This window comes from Sapajus apella, unplaced genomic scaffold, assembly GCF_009761245.1.
Source record: "Sapajus apella isolate SASKATOON/1434 unplaced genomic scaffold, GSC_monkey_1.0 scaffold68, whole genome shotgun sequence".
Classification (NCBI taxonomy): Eukaryota; Metazoa; Chordata; class Mammalia; order Primates; family Cebidae; genus Sapajus; species Sapajus apella.
In genome coordinates this window covers 5,667,860-5,681,436 of record NW_022437008.1, presented here as the reverse complement: position 1 = coordinate 5,681,436, position 13,577 = coordinate 5,667,860, and the positions used below count along the sequence as shown (strand labels likewise).

Sequence of the window (13,577 nt, the reverse complement as noted above, 5' to 3'; positions counted from 1 at the left end):
GAAGAGTAGGTTTCTCCCTGTGTGACTCAGTTATTCCGAGCCGTGTCCATGGGCCACCCTGATTCTCCCATGCCACCAACAGGCCCGTGTTATGCCTGCTGGGAAAAAACTGCCCTGAGACATCGCTGGGCCTGAGGAGCCACCTCAGGTCATCCTAAATACCTGGGACATCCTAAATACCTACTGTGAACCAAGTAGAATTTTAGGTGCTTTCACATACCTGATCTCCTTGAGTCCTCACTATGGCCAAAAGAGGTCAGTATTATTCCCATTATACAGATGAGGTAACTGAGGCCCAAGTGGCTCAGCAGCACACACAAGATTATATATACGAAAAGATCATGGTAAAACAGAGCTGTCAGAACTTGAGCCAAGCACTCTGAGAAGCCGCGGTGGGCAGGTCACCTGAGGTCAGGAGTTCAAGACCAGCCTGGCCAACATGGTGAAACCCCATCTTTACTAAAAATACAAAAATTAGCCAGGTGTGGTGGCAGGCACCTGTAATCCCAGGTACTCGGGAGGCTGAGGCAGTAGAAACATTTGAACCCAGGAAGTGGAGATTGCAGTGAGCCGAGATCGCTGCATTGCATTCCAGCCTGGGTGACAGAGCTAGACTCCATCTCAAAAAAAAAAAAAAAAAAAAAAAAAATTGAGCCGGTCAGTCTGGCTTCAAAAGCTTTCTCTCCTCCATCACCATGCCGCCTGTGTTCTTATGTGTGATAGCACCCACAAATCTGACATGCCCACGTCATGTCCAAGACCCTCTGGTTCCCGCTCTTCTCTCTAATTCACCATATCATTCATTCAGCAAATATTTATTGACCATCTACTTCATGCCATGCCTATGCCAGGCACTGGGGATATAGCGTAGAAACCATTCTCCGGCTGGGCGCGGTGGCTCACGTCTGTAATCCCAGCATTTTGGAAGGCCAAAGTGGGTGGATCACTTGAGGTCAGAAGTTCGAGACCAGCATGGGCAACACAGAGAGATCGCATCTCTAAAAAATGTTTTTTAAAAAGTGGTCAGGTGTGGTGTAGCACATTTGTAGTTCCAGCTACTCCAGAGGCTCAGGCAAGAGGACCACTTGAGCTCTGGAGGAGGAGGCTGCTATGATTGCACCACTGCACTCTAGCCTGGGTGACCGAGTGAGACTTTGTCTCAAAAAAAAAGCATTCTCCTTGCAGAACTTACACTCATGGTGGGGGAAGTTTGGCAATAGACAACAGAGAGGTGCTTTAAATAGGGTACTCGGGAAAGGCTCTTTGAGATGTGACCTGTGAGCTGATCCCTGTAGGGAGTAGGCGAGTGATCCTTGGGGGTAGCTGGGGCTAGTGGATTCCAGGCAGCGGGAACAGGAGCCTGCCTGTATTTAAGGACCGTTGTGGCTGGAGCAGTGTCGGGATGGGAGAAGATGAAGTCAAAGAGGTAAAGATCCTGGGGTCTTAGGGATCATTATAAAGACTTAGACTTTTTTTTTTTTTTTTCTTTAAGACAGGGTCTCGCTCTGTTGCTCAGGCTGGAGTGCAATGGTGCAACCTTGGCTCACTGCAACCTCCACCTTCTGGACTCAAGTGATTCTCCTGCCTTAGCCTGCTGAGTAGCTGAGATTACAGGTGCCCGCCACCACGCCTGGCTACTTTTTGTATTGTTAGTAGAGTCAGGGTTTTGCCATGTTGGCCAGGCTGGTCTCAAACTCCTGATCTCAGGTGATCCACCTGCCTCGGCCTCCCAAAGTCCTAGAATTACAGGCGTGAGCCACTGTGCCCGGCCAACTTTGACTTTTATTTTTACTCTGAATGAGGTGGAAGCAACTGAGGGTTCTGGGCTGCCATGAGTGCTAACGGGGTTCCCTGGGGAACAGAGAATGGAGGCTGGACTAGTGGGAAGATGAGGCCTTGGGTGTGGGTGATGTCTGTCTCCCCTCTGTGGGGTCCCAGGTCAAAAACTGGCACCTGCAGTCTCACCTCATCCACGGTGCCTATCCGAGTCTACATTCAAACCTTGGCTCCACCGCTTACTCACCATGATCGTAACCCTCTGTGCAACTGTTTTCTCGTCTGTAAAGAGGGATAAATGTGAGGATTAAGTGAAGTAATACATGTTAATTGCTTAGAGAAGTGTCTGGCACTCGGAAGCACTCAATATATGTTCTCGGCAGTGCTGATACACGTTGTTGCGGCTGGAATGTTTTCTTGGCAGTTTAATCTTGAGACACACATGCACACATTCTGAAAATGCCAGGTGCATGGCTCATGCCTGTAATCCCAGAAAGTTGGGAGGCCAAGGAGGGAAGATTGCTTGAGCCCAAGAGTTCCAGACCAGGCTGGGCAACATGGTGAGACCCCGTCTCTACAAAAAACACAAAAATTACCAGAGTGTAGTAGTGTGTGCCCGTAGTCTCAGCTACTCAGGAAGCTGAGGCACATGGATCGCTTGAACCTGGGAGGCAGAGTTTGCAGTGAGCCATGATTGCGCCACTGCACTCCAGCCTGGGTGACAGAGCAAGACCCTGCCTCATTTTCTTTTTAATGCAGAAACTTACTTTTAAAGAACACTCACCTTCAGCCAGGTGCGGTGGCTCACACCTGTAATCCCAGCACTTTGGGAGGCCAAAGCAGGTGTATCACCTAAGGTCAGGAGTTAGAGACCAGTCTGGCCAACATGGTGAAACCCCATCCCTGGTAAAAATACAAAAATTAGTTGGGCATGGTGGTAGGCACCTGTAATCCCATCTACTCAGGAGACTGAGGTAGGAGAATCTCCTGAACCTGGGATTTGGAGGTTGCAGTGAGTCGAGATCACGCCACTGCACTCCAGCCTGAGCAACAGAGCAAGACTCTGCCTTAAAAAATAAATAAAATAAAAGAGGCCAAGAGCGGTGGCTCATGCCTGTAATCCCAGTACTTTGGGAGGCCGAGGTGGGCAGATCACCTATGGTCAGGAGTTTGAGACCAGTCTGGCCAACATGGTGAAACCTCGTCTCTACTAAAAATACAAAAATTAGCCGGGGAGGGTGGCAAGTGCCTGTAGTCCCAGCTACTTGGGAGGCAGAGGCAGGAGAATCCCCTGAACCTAGGATTCAGTGGTTGCAGTGAGCCGAGATCGCACCACTGCACTCCAGCCTGGGCAATAGAGCAAGACTCTGTCAAAAAAAAACAAACACTCATTTGGAAGTAGCCTCCTCCCCCTTCCTGGGGGTCGAAGGGCAGCATGCCACCTCACTGCTAGAGATGTCCAGCAGGGACGTGCCCTTGAACTAGAGCCTGGCCATCACCACTTACTAGCTGGGTGGCCTCAGGCAACAGGCTCCCTTCCCTGTGCCTCTTCTTCAGCATCTGTGAGGGCAATGAGCATGGTACTTGCCTCATGGGTGGTTGTGGAGATGAAATGAATCATGTCTGTAAGAGCTTAGCACAGACCCTATAAAAGATGCCCGTGAGCGCCACACCCAAACTCCTCTCCCTGTTCTTCAACATCTGCAGAAACCGGCCCTTCCTCTCTGTGTTTCTCCCTAGCCTGGCTCCACCCATATCAGGCAAAGCAGCCTGTGTCTTGCTCACACTCATTCCATGGCCTTTCCCAATCTGCTCAAGCCAGTGGCTTGCCTTCTGCTCCTTGCCAGACATTTGTGCCTGGCCTTGACATCACCGCTTGAACCTCTTCATCTGGGGGGAAACGGATATAATTTTGTAATATGATTACAGACGATCATAAGCAACAGGAAAAACAAGATTGGGGCTATAAGAGCGAGTGACAGGGTGGCTGTAGCTCTGGTTGAGCAGTCAGGGCAGCTGAGATGCAAAGTTGGGGGGGTGCGGAAGGCAGCACCGGGGGCTGAGGGGCATGGGGAGTGTTCCTAGCCGAGGGAACAGCATGAAAGACCTCCAGGCGGGAGAGAGCCGGGCCTCTTGTACCCTCAAAACTGACCCAAAGCTCTCCTTTGTCAGCAGCCTCCCAGGACTGACTCAGTGCATATCAATTATCTTGCATCTCTTTGGTATTTTCAGGACCCCCATCCAAGTAAACCTAGCAAGAAAATGTGCCTAAAAATAGTCAGTCAGCTGGGCGATGGCCAGGCGTGGTGGCTCATGCCTGTAATCCCAGCACTTTGAGAGGCCGAGGCAGGCGGATCACTTGAGGTCAGGAGTTCGAGACCAGCCTGGCCAACAATGTGAAACCCCGTCTCTACTAAAAATACAAAAGTTAGTCAAGTGTGGTGGCGAATGCCTATGAGGGAGGCTGAGGCAGGAGAATTGCTGGAGCCCAGGAGGCGGAGGTTGCAGTGAGCCAAGATTGCCCCACTGCATTCCAGCCTGGATGACAGGGCGAGACTCTGTCTCAAAAAAAAAATTATATCTAGTATGTATATATTTTTTAAATAAAAAAAATATTTAAGTCAATGAAAGCTTTTACTTCACAAAAGAAAGAGTCCCTTGACCGGGTGCAATGGTTCATGCCTGTAATCCCAGTACTTTGGGAGGTCAAGGCGGGTGGATCACGAGGTCAAGAGATTGAGACTGTCCTGGCCAATATAGTAAAACCCCGTCTCTACTAAAATACAAAAATTAGCTTGGTGTGGTGGCACGTGCCTGTAGTCCCAGGCTCAGGCTGAGGCAGGAGACTTGCTTGAACCTGGGAGGCGGAGGTTGCAGTGAGCCAAGATTGCACCACTGCATTCCAGCCTGGCACCTGTCGACAGAGTAAGACTCTGTCTCAAAAAAAAAAAGAAAGAAAGAGTCCCTTGAATGTTGCTTTTTCAAAAGCCACCACTCTAGGATCCCCTTAAGTAGGGACTCCTAGCCGGGCACGGGGGCTCACGCCTGTAATCCCAGCACTTTGGGAGGTTGAGGTGGGCGGATCACCTGAGGTCAGGAGTTCGAGACCAGCCTGACCAATATGGTGAAACCCCATCTTTAAAAAAAAAAAAAAAAAAAGTAGGGACTCCTCCAATACCTGTGAAATGATATCCAGCACAGAGCAGACCCTCAATCAGTATCTGACATGATGGAAGGTTCTATTTATGTCAATGCAGCAAGCAGCTGGGTGCTGTGGCTCACACCTGTAATCCCAGCACTTTGGGAGGTGGAGGTGGGAGGACTGCTTGAGCCCAGGAGGTTGAGGCTGCAGTTATCCATGACCCTGACATTGCACTCAGCCTGAACAACAGAGCAAGACTCTGTCTCAAAAAATAAATAAGACAGTCCGGGCGCGGTGGCTCATGTCTGTAATCCTAGCAGTTTGGGAGGCTGAGGTGGGTGGATCACAAGGTCAGGAGTTCGAGACCAGCCAGGCATGGTAGTGCATGCCTACTAATCCTAGCTACTCAGGAGGCTGAGTCAGGAGAATCGCTTGAACCCAGGAGGTGGAGGTTGCAGTGAGCTGAGATCACACCACTGCACTCCAGCCTTGGCGACAGAGTGAGACTCTGTCTCAAAAATAAATAAATAAATAAGACAAAAGGCAGCAAATATATGTTTACAGTTTACTTTGAAATGCATCAAAAATGTGTGATATGAGAATAAATGGACAGATGTGTGATCAAGCAAGTTTGGTAAAATCTAAGTAGTGAGAATGCTGGTGTTCACTATAACATTCTTTCATCTTTTCACGATGTTTGGAATGTTTTTGAAATACAATATTACAGGGAGAGAGAAGGAGCGTATGTAAGGAAATGGTGGTATTCCACAAAATAAGAAAAAAATGCAGCAACTAGAAAGTGAGGCACATCACATTTTTTTTTTTTTTGTAGACAGTGATTTTATTTAAAGAGAGAGAGAAACAGGAGAAGGAGAGAGAAAGAAACTGCTAACTCTCACACTGAGGGAGAGAGTCCAGAAAGATGGACTCCAGGAGAGGAAAGCAGCTTCCACACTGAGTGGGAATAGAGAGAGATGGAGTTTAGGAGGGGAAGGCAGGCTTCCACAAGAGAGTGTGGAAGGGGACTCCAGAGGGAAAATCCAGGAGAGAGAAAGACGCCTTCCATGAAGGGAGTGTTTGTGGAAGGGGACCCAAACATGGAGTCTGAAGGGGTGTGGAAGAAGGGGACTTTTAACCTGGGAGGAACCCTTACCTTCTCTAAGACCCCAGGCCAATGAAAGGAGTTCCTTAGAACTTCTGCTGGAGTGATTGACTCTTAGTTTCTTCCCATGCCCATGAAATTTAAACATAAACCGTTAAATCTCCTGGATGGACTGAGATAGGAGGAGGGCATGGCATGGTGCTGGGAAGTTCTTGCCCTTAAAACTACACCCCCCTGTGGACCCTGGAAAGAGAACACCTTCCTTCATTCCTCGCCTTTGAACAGGAAAGCCCAACTTCTGTTGGAACACGGGCGTGGATCCTCCCTAACTACTTCCTGCTGAAATGGGGTGCAGAAGGGGCCCTGCAGTTGAGGTTTCCTCCAGAGGGGAGCCTTTAGGGATGCAAGTTGATCTAGAGGTCCACGATAGAGCCCACGAGCCAAGGACACCTGGGCTTGCAGCGGCAGGATTTTGTGACCTTATGGTTGAGTGGTTGCTTTCCTGAGGATCTTGTTGGAAAATCATATGTAGATCATATTTTTTTTTAAATAAAATTTTCATTTTTTAAATAAAGACGGGGTTTCACCATGTTGGTCAGGCTGGTCTTGAACTCCCAACCTCAGATGATCTGCCCGACTTGGCCTCCAAAGTGCTTGGATTACAGGCATGAGCCGCCATGCCCGGACTATGTAGATCTTCTAATGGCTCACAGGTGGATGAAGGGTCGTCTCCTGGAACTTTAGGCTGTGGAGTGGAGAGTCTCTGACTTTCCTCCGGAGGTAGCCAAGGCTTCAGCCAAGTGTGATGAATCCATGAGTTAATTTTGACTACCTTAACTGACGTTGGGGTAGACACAATGGCCAAAAATGGTCCTTCCCAGGATGGGCTCTGCTGCCTGGGACTGGAGAACACCGGAGAGCCCTGCCAGAGCCATGTGCCAGGCTGCCACGCTCCCGGTCCCCTGCAGGCTGCGGCTGTACCTCGCCCCTCCCCGTAGTTTTTCTCTGAAGGCTGCGCATGCTCAGTTCCGCCCCCTGAGGCTGGCAGGGAAGGAGCAGAAAGCGGGGATGTTCACCTTTTCCACCCCAAAGGCTCCTGCAGGTTTTGGTCCCAGAGATAATATCTGAAGGATAGAGAAGGAGAGGGAAAGCAGAGAGAGAGCTTGGAGGTAAAAAAAAAAAAAAAAAAAAAAAACTGCACTTTTAATTCTGGCTGGCCCACCGCACTTAAGAGGGCTAGGCCGTACTGCTTAAGACCAGCTGGGTCGTGCCTCTGAGGTGCCGCTCGGGTTCCCCGCAGCCCAGCCTGGCTGCGGCCACTTCAGGTGTTCTTAAAAAGACAGGACAGGCCGGGCGCGGTGGCTCAAGCCTGTAATCCCAGCACTTTGGGAGGCTGAGGCGGGTGGATCATGAGGTCAAGAGATCGAGACCATCCTGGTCAACATGGTGAAACCCCGTCTCTACTAAAACTACAAAAAATTAGCTGGGCATGGTGGCACGTGCCTGTAGTCCCAGCTACTCAGGAGGCTGAGGCAGGAGAATTGCCTGAACCCGGGAGGCAGAGGTTGTGGTGAGCCGAGATTGCGCCATTGCACTCCAGCCTGGGTAACAAGAGCGAAACTCCGTCTCAAAAAAAAAAGACAGGACAGAATAGGGCCAGTTTTACTCACAGTTTTGAAGTCTTTTTCTCTGGCTGTATCCCTTTTCTGGTGTACCCCTCTCCTGGCTGTACGCCTCTTCTGGCTGGCTCATGAAAATGTAATATTGGGGTTCAGGGGTGCCCCCTCTGTTCCCCTGAGAGGATATTTCTCCAGGTTCTTGGTCAGTCGCTTCCTAAGTATGGGTGAGGAGACCATGGCACAGTGCGTAGTAAATGCCGAACTCAAGAAGTGTTGTAGAAAGTGATTTACTTAGAGAGAGAAACGGCTAACTCGGCACACTGAGTGAGAGAATCCAGAAAGAGGGAATCCAGGAGAGGAAAGCAGCTTCCACACTGAGTGGAGGGGAATAGAGAGATGGAGTTTAGGAGGGGAAGGCCGGCTTCCACGAGAGAGTGTGGAAGGGGACTCCAGAGGGGAAATCCAGGAGAGTATTCATGGAAGGGGACCCAAACGTGGAGTCCCGCGCATCACATTTTTTGTACAAATGCAGCTCCCCCCACCCCATTGAGCTCTTACTGACACAGGGCTTCGTGTGTTTGCATTCATATTCTGTTTACAGGCCTTGCCTCCCAGGAACACTGTGAATACCCCCAGGGCAAGAACACTGTCTCTTATTTTTGGTCCCACAATTAATGGAATTTTGGAGCTGGAAGCAAGACTTGTTGAATGCCTGCCTCCCTTTATACAGAAGGAAACCGTGGCCCCTAGAGGTGGAAGTAGGCTGCCTTCAGACCTCTGCTTCTGATTGGAATGCAAGCCTCCCAGCACCCAGGTGAGTGCCTGGGAGTGTTACAGGGACTTCAGAGGCAACCATGAGAGGTCAGCTGCTGGCCACAGAGGGAGCCAGACCCAGGCCTGCTGCTTTCTCGGCCAGCGCCCTGCTCCCACTGATCTGCAGCGTCCTCATTCATACAATGGTGATGATTAGAGGGCTTTTGTCTTTGGGTTATGGGAGACTTAAATGGTTAAAGAACATGAACAGGCCAGAAAAAGTGGCTCATGTCTGTAATCCCACCACTTTGGGAGGCTGAGGCATCAGAATCTCTTGAGCCCCTTGAGCCCAGGAGCTTGAGAACAGCCTGGACAATATAGTGAGGCCCTGTCTCTCAAAAAAAAAGAAATTTTTTTTTTGAGACAGAGTCTCCCCCTGTCACCCAGGCTGTTGGCATGATCTTGGCTCACTGCAACCTCCACCTCCTGGGTTCAAGCGATTCTCCTGCCTCGGCCTCCTGACTAACTGGGATTACAGGCATGTGCCACCACACCCCACTAATTTTTTTTCTTTTTTTGTATTTTTAGTAGAGATGGGGTTTCCCCATGTTGGTCAGGCTGCTCTCAAACTCCCACTCTCGTGATCCGCCCACCTCAGCCTCCCGAAGTGCTGGGATTACAGGCGTGAGTCACCACGACCAGCCAAAAAAAAAAAAAAATTAATTAGCCAAGTGTGGTGGCGCGTGCCTGTAGTTACAGCTACTCAGGAGGCTGAGCTGGGAGGACTGCTTGAGCCCAGGAGGTTGAGGCTGCAGTGAGCCATGATCACAGCTGTACACTCCAGCCTGGGTGAAAAAGCAAGACCCTGTCTCAAAAAAAAAAAAAAAAAAAAAAAAAAAGAGAATATGAACAACTCTACACAGTACCTTGAGTCTAGCAAGTGCTCTATACTCAGTAATTGTAATCATTATTCCTCTGGGCTGTGAATGGTCCACAGATCTGAAAATGGGGCCTCCTGTCCCTCCACTCAGGTGGCTCCTGTCACCAGTGAGTCTCCCCCTGAGCCTTCCATCCTTCCCCCTCCTTCCCGAGAGGCTCCCCCACCCCGTCTCACTTTTCTTATTCACCAGTTCCCCCTCCCTGCTGATGCCAAAGGGCAAAGACCTGTGTTTTCCCAGAATATCCTCTGTAGCTCTTCACTGTTTCACTCCCTCCACTTACTGTGTAAACTTGGTCGGTTTCTTAGCCTGTGCAAGCCCCTCATGCTTCTCTATAAAATGGGGCAGTAGCAGAGCCTTTCACCTAACTGGGTGGGTGGGAGGAGTCAATGATGTCATGCAGGTGACGCTCCCGGCAGGCAGCCTGCCAAGTCTTAACTTCACAATACAGACAAGTCATTGTTGTTATTCTTTGGCCTCCCAACCCCCCTGACTAGGACACTACCTCCTGGGCCCAGGCCATTCTCACCCGGCGTGTCTGTCCCACCAGTGGCCTGTGGTGGTTTTCCCTGCACAAGTCCTCCTGCCAGTAGCAAGCACGAACTTTGCACCCCAGCAAAGCATAGTTTGTCCCCGTTACCTGCCCACTTATGGCTGATCAGCTTAAAATCTCCAGCTCAACCCACCCTGTGCATCGGATGACCCGACTCCTTCAGCAAAGTAACAAGACAAGGCAAGCCCCTCCTGCCTCCCTGTCCATCCCTCCTTAGGGAGCCCAGGGGACCATGAAGAGACGGCATAGTGTATCGAGTTTATTCACAAATCCCAGTAGGACCCCCTTCAGGGACTCCAGAAACCTGCCCCCAACCCCAAGCCCCTCCAGGTCATGTCAGCTGATGTGACAATGGCAGCATTAGTCTCCCAGGAAGGTGGGGTGTCAGTTTAGGGCATGATGTCGGCGATGCCCTAGAAGAGAGAAGGAGAGCAGGGATGAATGCAGGGTCCACAGTTGTGAAGTGAGGGTGGGCCAGACCTCAGCCCCGCCCCATGGGAGAAGTGCAAGGAGCACTGGCTGCTCTGGCCCCGGAGTTAGGTTCTGGGGAACAGCTTCAGGAAGGCAGCATCTAGACTTAAGAGCACAAGGAAGCCAGCCCTCCCAGGCAGGGGCTGGGGCCTCTGCAGGAACCAACAAGCCTCATGTGTTTAGCCTCAGAGGATGCTCTGCTGCCCCTGTGGCCCAGGATACACAGGGTGGGCCTTCCACCTCCTTGACACACCCTCACCCTGGCCTGTGCCCAGTCTCAGGCAGCAAATAGAATAAATGCAAAAAGAGGCAAGGCACAGTGGCTCATGCCTGTAATCCCAGACTTTGGGAGGCCAAGTCACTTGAGGTCAGGAGTTCAAGACTAGCCTGGTCAACATGGTGAAACTCTGTCTCTACTAAAAATACAAAAATTAGCCAGGCATGGTGGCAGGCGCCTGTAATCCCAGCTACTCAGGAGGCTGAGGCAGAAGAATTGCTTGAACCCAGGAGGCAGAGGTCGTAGTGAGCTGAGATTGTGCCACTGCACTCCAGCCTAGGAGACAGAGTGAGACTGCATATCAATAAATTAAAATAAAGAAAGAGAGTCAGGAGGTTACTTTGAGCCCCAAGTGGGAACCAGGATTCCACAGGATCCTCTACACTGGGGTGACGTCACACCAGGGAGAGGACAAAGCCACAGGTTCCCCCTCCCAGCATGGAGCAGAGGCATTGGCAGCAGAGTGGGGACAGGAGGGAAACCAGTCAGCAAATGGGGATCGAGGAACGAAGACAGGGAGAGAGAGGGAATGAGAACAGCCAGCCACCCTCCTCCCTCCCTGGCTCCCAGGGGCACCTGGGCCCATTGGTGTCTTCTGCCAGCTTGTGTTTGCCTCAGTGGAAATGAAAAGCACCCAAAAGATGAGGGCAGGGTGTGAAGGGGAGGGAGTGGGTGGAGAGAGGGAAGCCCAGAGCTGGGAATCAGATTGGAGGGTCTCTGCAGAGGCTGCAGGTCTGGTCTCGGGGGAGTTGTCCAAACAGACAAAAGGAAGGGGTCAGCGTTAGAGTATCTGTCAGGACGCAGAGCAGGAAGGAGACACAGTGTAGCACTTACCCTCCACAGAGCGGGAAGGTTGATGAAAGGCGTGTTGACCGAGGCCTGCAATTCAAGGACAAGAAGGTCAGTCTCCAGCATCTGACCCACAGCCATGCTAGGGAACTCCCAGGGGCCTCCTCTCCCCTACCCTGGGGTCCGCACTTACCCCAGAGGCTAACGGCGTGGTTGCGGCCCCTCCCTGATGGCCGGAAGATCCGCTGTGATGGCTGCCCTGTGGACAAAGCCCAGACTCTTGTTACAACCCCTCGATCCTGCAGGGAGCTGGGGGGGGGTCTCCCCATTCCTTTTCCCCAGTGATCTGGTCCCCTCCAGGGTGACTGGGGCTGGGTGGGAGGTGCAGCTTAACCCACTGCCTCCTCACTGTGGGCATTCTGCCTCCTGCTGCCTTTTCCTTCCCAAAGCCCCTTTTCATTTCCTTAACCAAGTGCCTTTAGTCACTGAGGAGGGGCCTGGTGGAAAGGGAAGGTAGGGGACCCATGTGACTATCAGGACCTTAGTTTAACCTCAGCCCTGACCTCAAATCTACCTTTCTATGCCCTGTCTAGCTGCATCCTTAATGCTGCTGATCACTGTCCTTGACCCAGCCCCAGACACTCAGCCATGCACACCAGCAGCGCCCCAACCCCCGGCTGCTGTTGCCAGCCCCAAATCCCGCAGCCTGCCGTGCCCACTCCTCTACTGCACTGTTCCTCCCCACCCACCCATCCCTGGCTCTGTCTGGAGGCAGATGTGGCTCTGGGCTTCCAGGTCTGAGCCAGTCACATCTTGCAGATCCCTGGAGAGTGGGGGCGCACAGGAGTCCACCCTCTCCTGCTCTCCACACCCCCTCCTTGGTGCTTGTTCTGTTGTCAGTGGTGCTAGTTGCCCGCCTCGTCTCTGTTCCGTCTACTTACTTACTTACTTTATTTATTTATTTATTGAGATGGAGTCTCACTGTTGCCAAGGCTAGAGTGCAGTGGTATGATCTTGGCTCACTGCAACCTCCACTTCGCAAGTTCAAGCAAGTCTCCTGACTCAGCCTCCCGAGTAGCTGGGATTACAGGCGCCCGCCACCATGCCCAAGTAATTTTTGTGTTTTTAGTAGAGATGGGGTTTCACCAAGTTGGCCAGGCTGCTCTTGAACTCCTGACCTCAAGTGATTCACCTGCCTTGGCCTCCCAAAGTGCTGGGATTACAGGCATGAGCCACTGCACCCAGCCTCTGTTCCCTCTACATAAATGAGTGAGAGAAACCTAGAAAACCTCTCCTGGCGGGGCAAGGTAGGGGAAGAGAACCCTGGGATCCCCTCTGCAAAGCTGGGCACTAGCCCAGGAGCTTGGCAGGTCCCCTAACCTCTCTGAGCCTCCATTTCCTTATCAGGGCGTCAGCAGCCTCTTCTTAACTACGTCAGAGGGTTGTTATGAAGATTACAGAGGCCAGGGCTCATCTCCACAAGCTACTCCTCATGCTCCCTCTCCTAACTGGGTTTTCTCAACACTCAATCCCTTTGCACTGTACTGGATCTTGATCTCAGGAACTGTTTCCCGTTCCCCAGGAGGCGCTTCCCAGTCCCCACTTGAGGCCCCCTTAACCAGGAGGACAGCTCCTTGATGGTGGGACGGGGTGCCCACCACACCCTGTCTGATACGTGCTTTGCAGATTAGGTGGCTCACTCCATCTGACTAGCTGCCACCAGCTCCTTTGTAAGGGAGATGGGGAATGGGGAGGAGCACAGTGATACAGCTGCCCAAGCTTTCACCAAATGAAGGCTACATGGACCCCCCCAACAAATGTCCCAGGGATTTAACCTTTCCCTCCCCCGAACCCCCCTGTCCCCCATTTTCCCATCCCTGTTCACCTACATTCAGCAGCTGCTCCTTGCTGGCTTGGTTGACCCCATTATGAACATTCTGCTGTTCCTTCCCGGCCTGGCCAGCAGCATGGTGGGCACCTTGGCCAAGCTTCTCCACTTCCTTTCTGGCCTGGTCAGCAGCATGGTTGACCCCTTGGCCAAGTTTCTCTGCTTCCTTCCCGGCCTGGTTGACCCCAGTGTGGAACCCCTGGACAGCTTTGTCTGCTTCCTTTCCAGCCTGTTCAAGGGTATGATGAACTCCCTGGCCAAACTGCCCC

At 51.6% G+C, this 13,577-nt stretch overlaps 1 protein-coding gene across 9 annotated transcripts in view; it reads right to left on the bottom strand.

The window, feature by feature from the left end:
- Positions 1–10,129: 10,129 nt before the first annotated feature.
- Positions 10,130–13,577, bottom strand: part of SBSN (suprabasin) — a 4,552-nt gene continuing 1,104 nt past the window's right edge. For 4 of the 9 annotated variants that reach the window (XM_032248997.1, XM_032249001.1, XM_032249002.1 and 1 more), the window contains 4 exons: positions 13,310–13,537; positions 11,614–11,679; positions 11,466–11,510; positions 10,130–10,296 (listed from right to left, as the gene is read on the bottom strand). In XM_032248997.1, coding sequence (XP_032104888.1) covers positions 10,273–10,296; positions 11,466–11,510; positions 11,614–11,679; positions 13,310–13,537 — 363 coding nt within the window. In that variant the 3' untranslated portion in view covers positions 10,130–10,272. The remainder of the gene's footprint in view (positions 10,297–11,465; positions 11,511–11,613; positions 11,680–13,309; positions 13,538–13,577) is intronic. The other 5 variants (XM_032248999.1, XM_032249005.1, XM_032248998.1 and 2 more) reach the window with 3 other exon arrangements.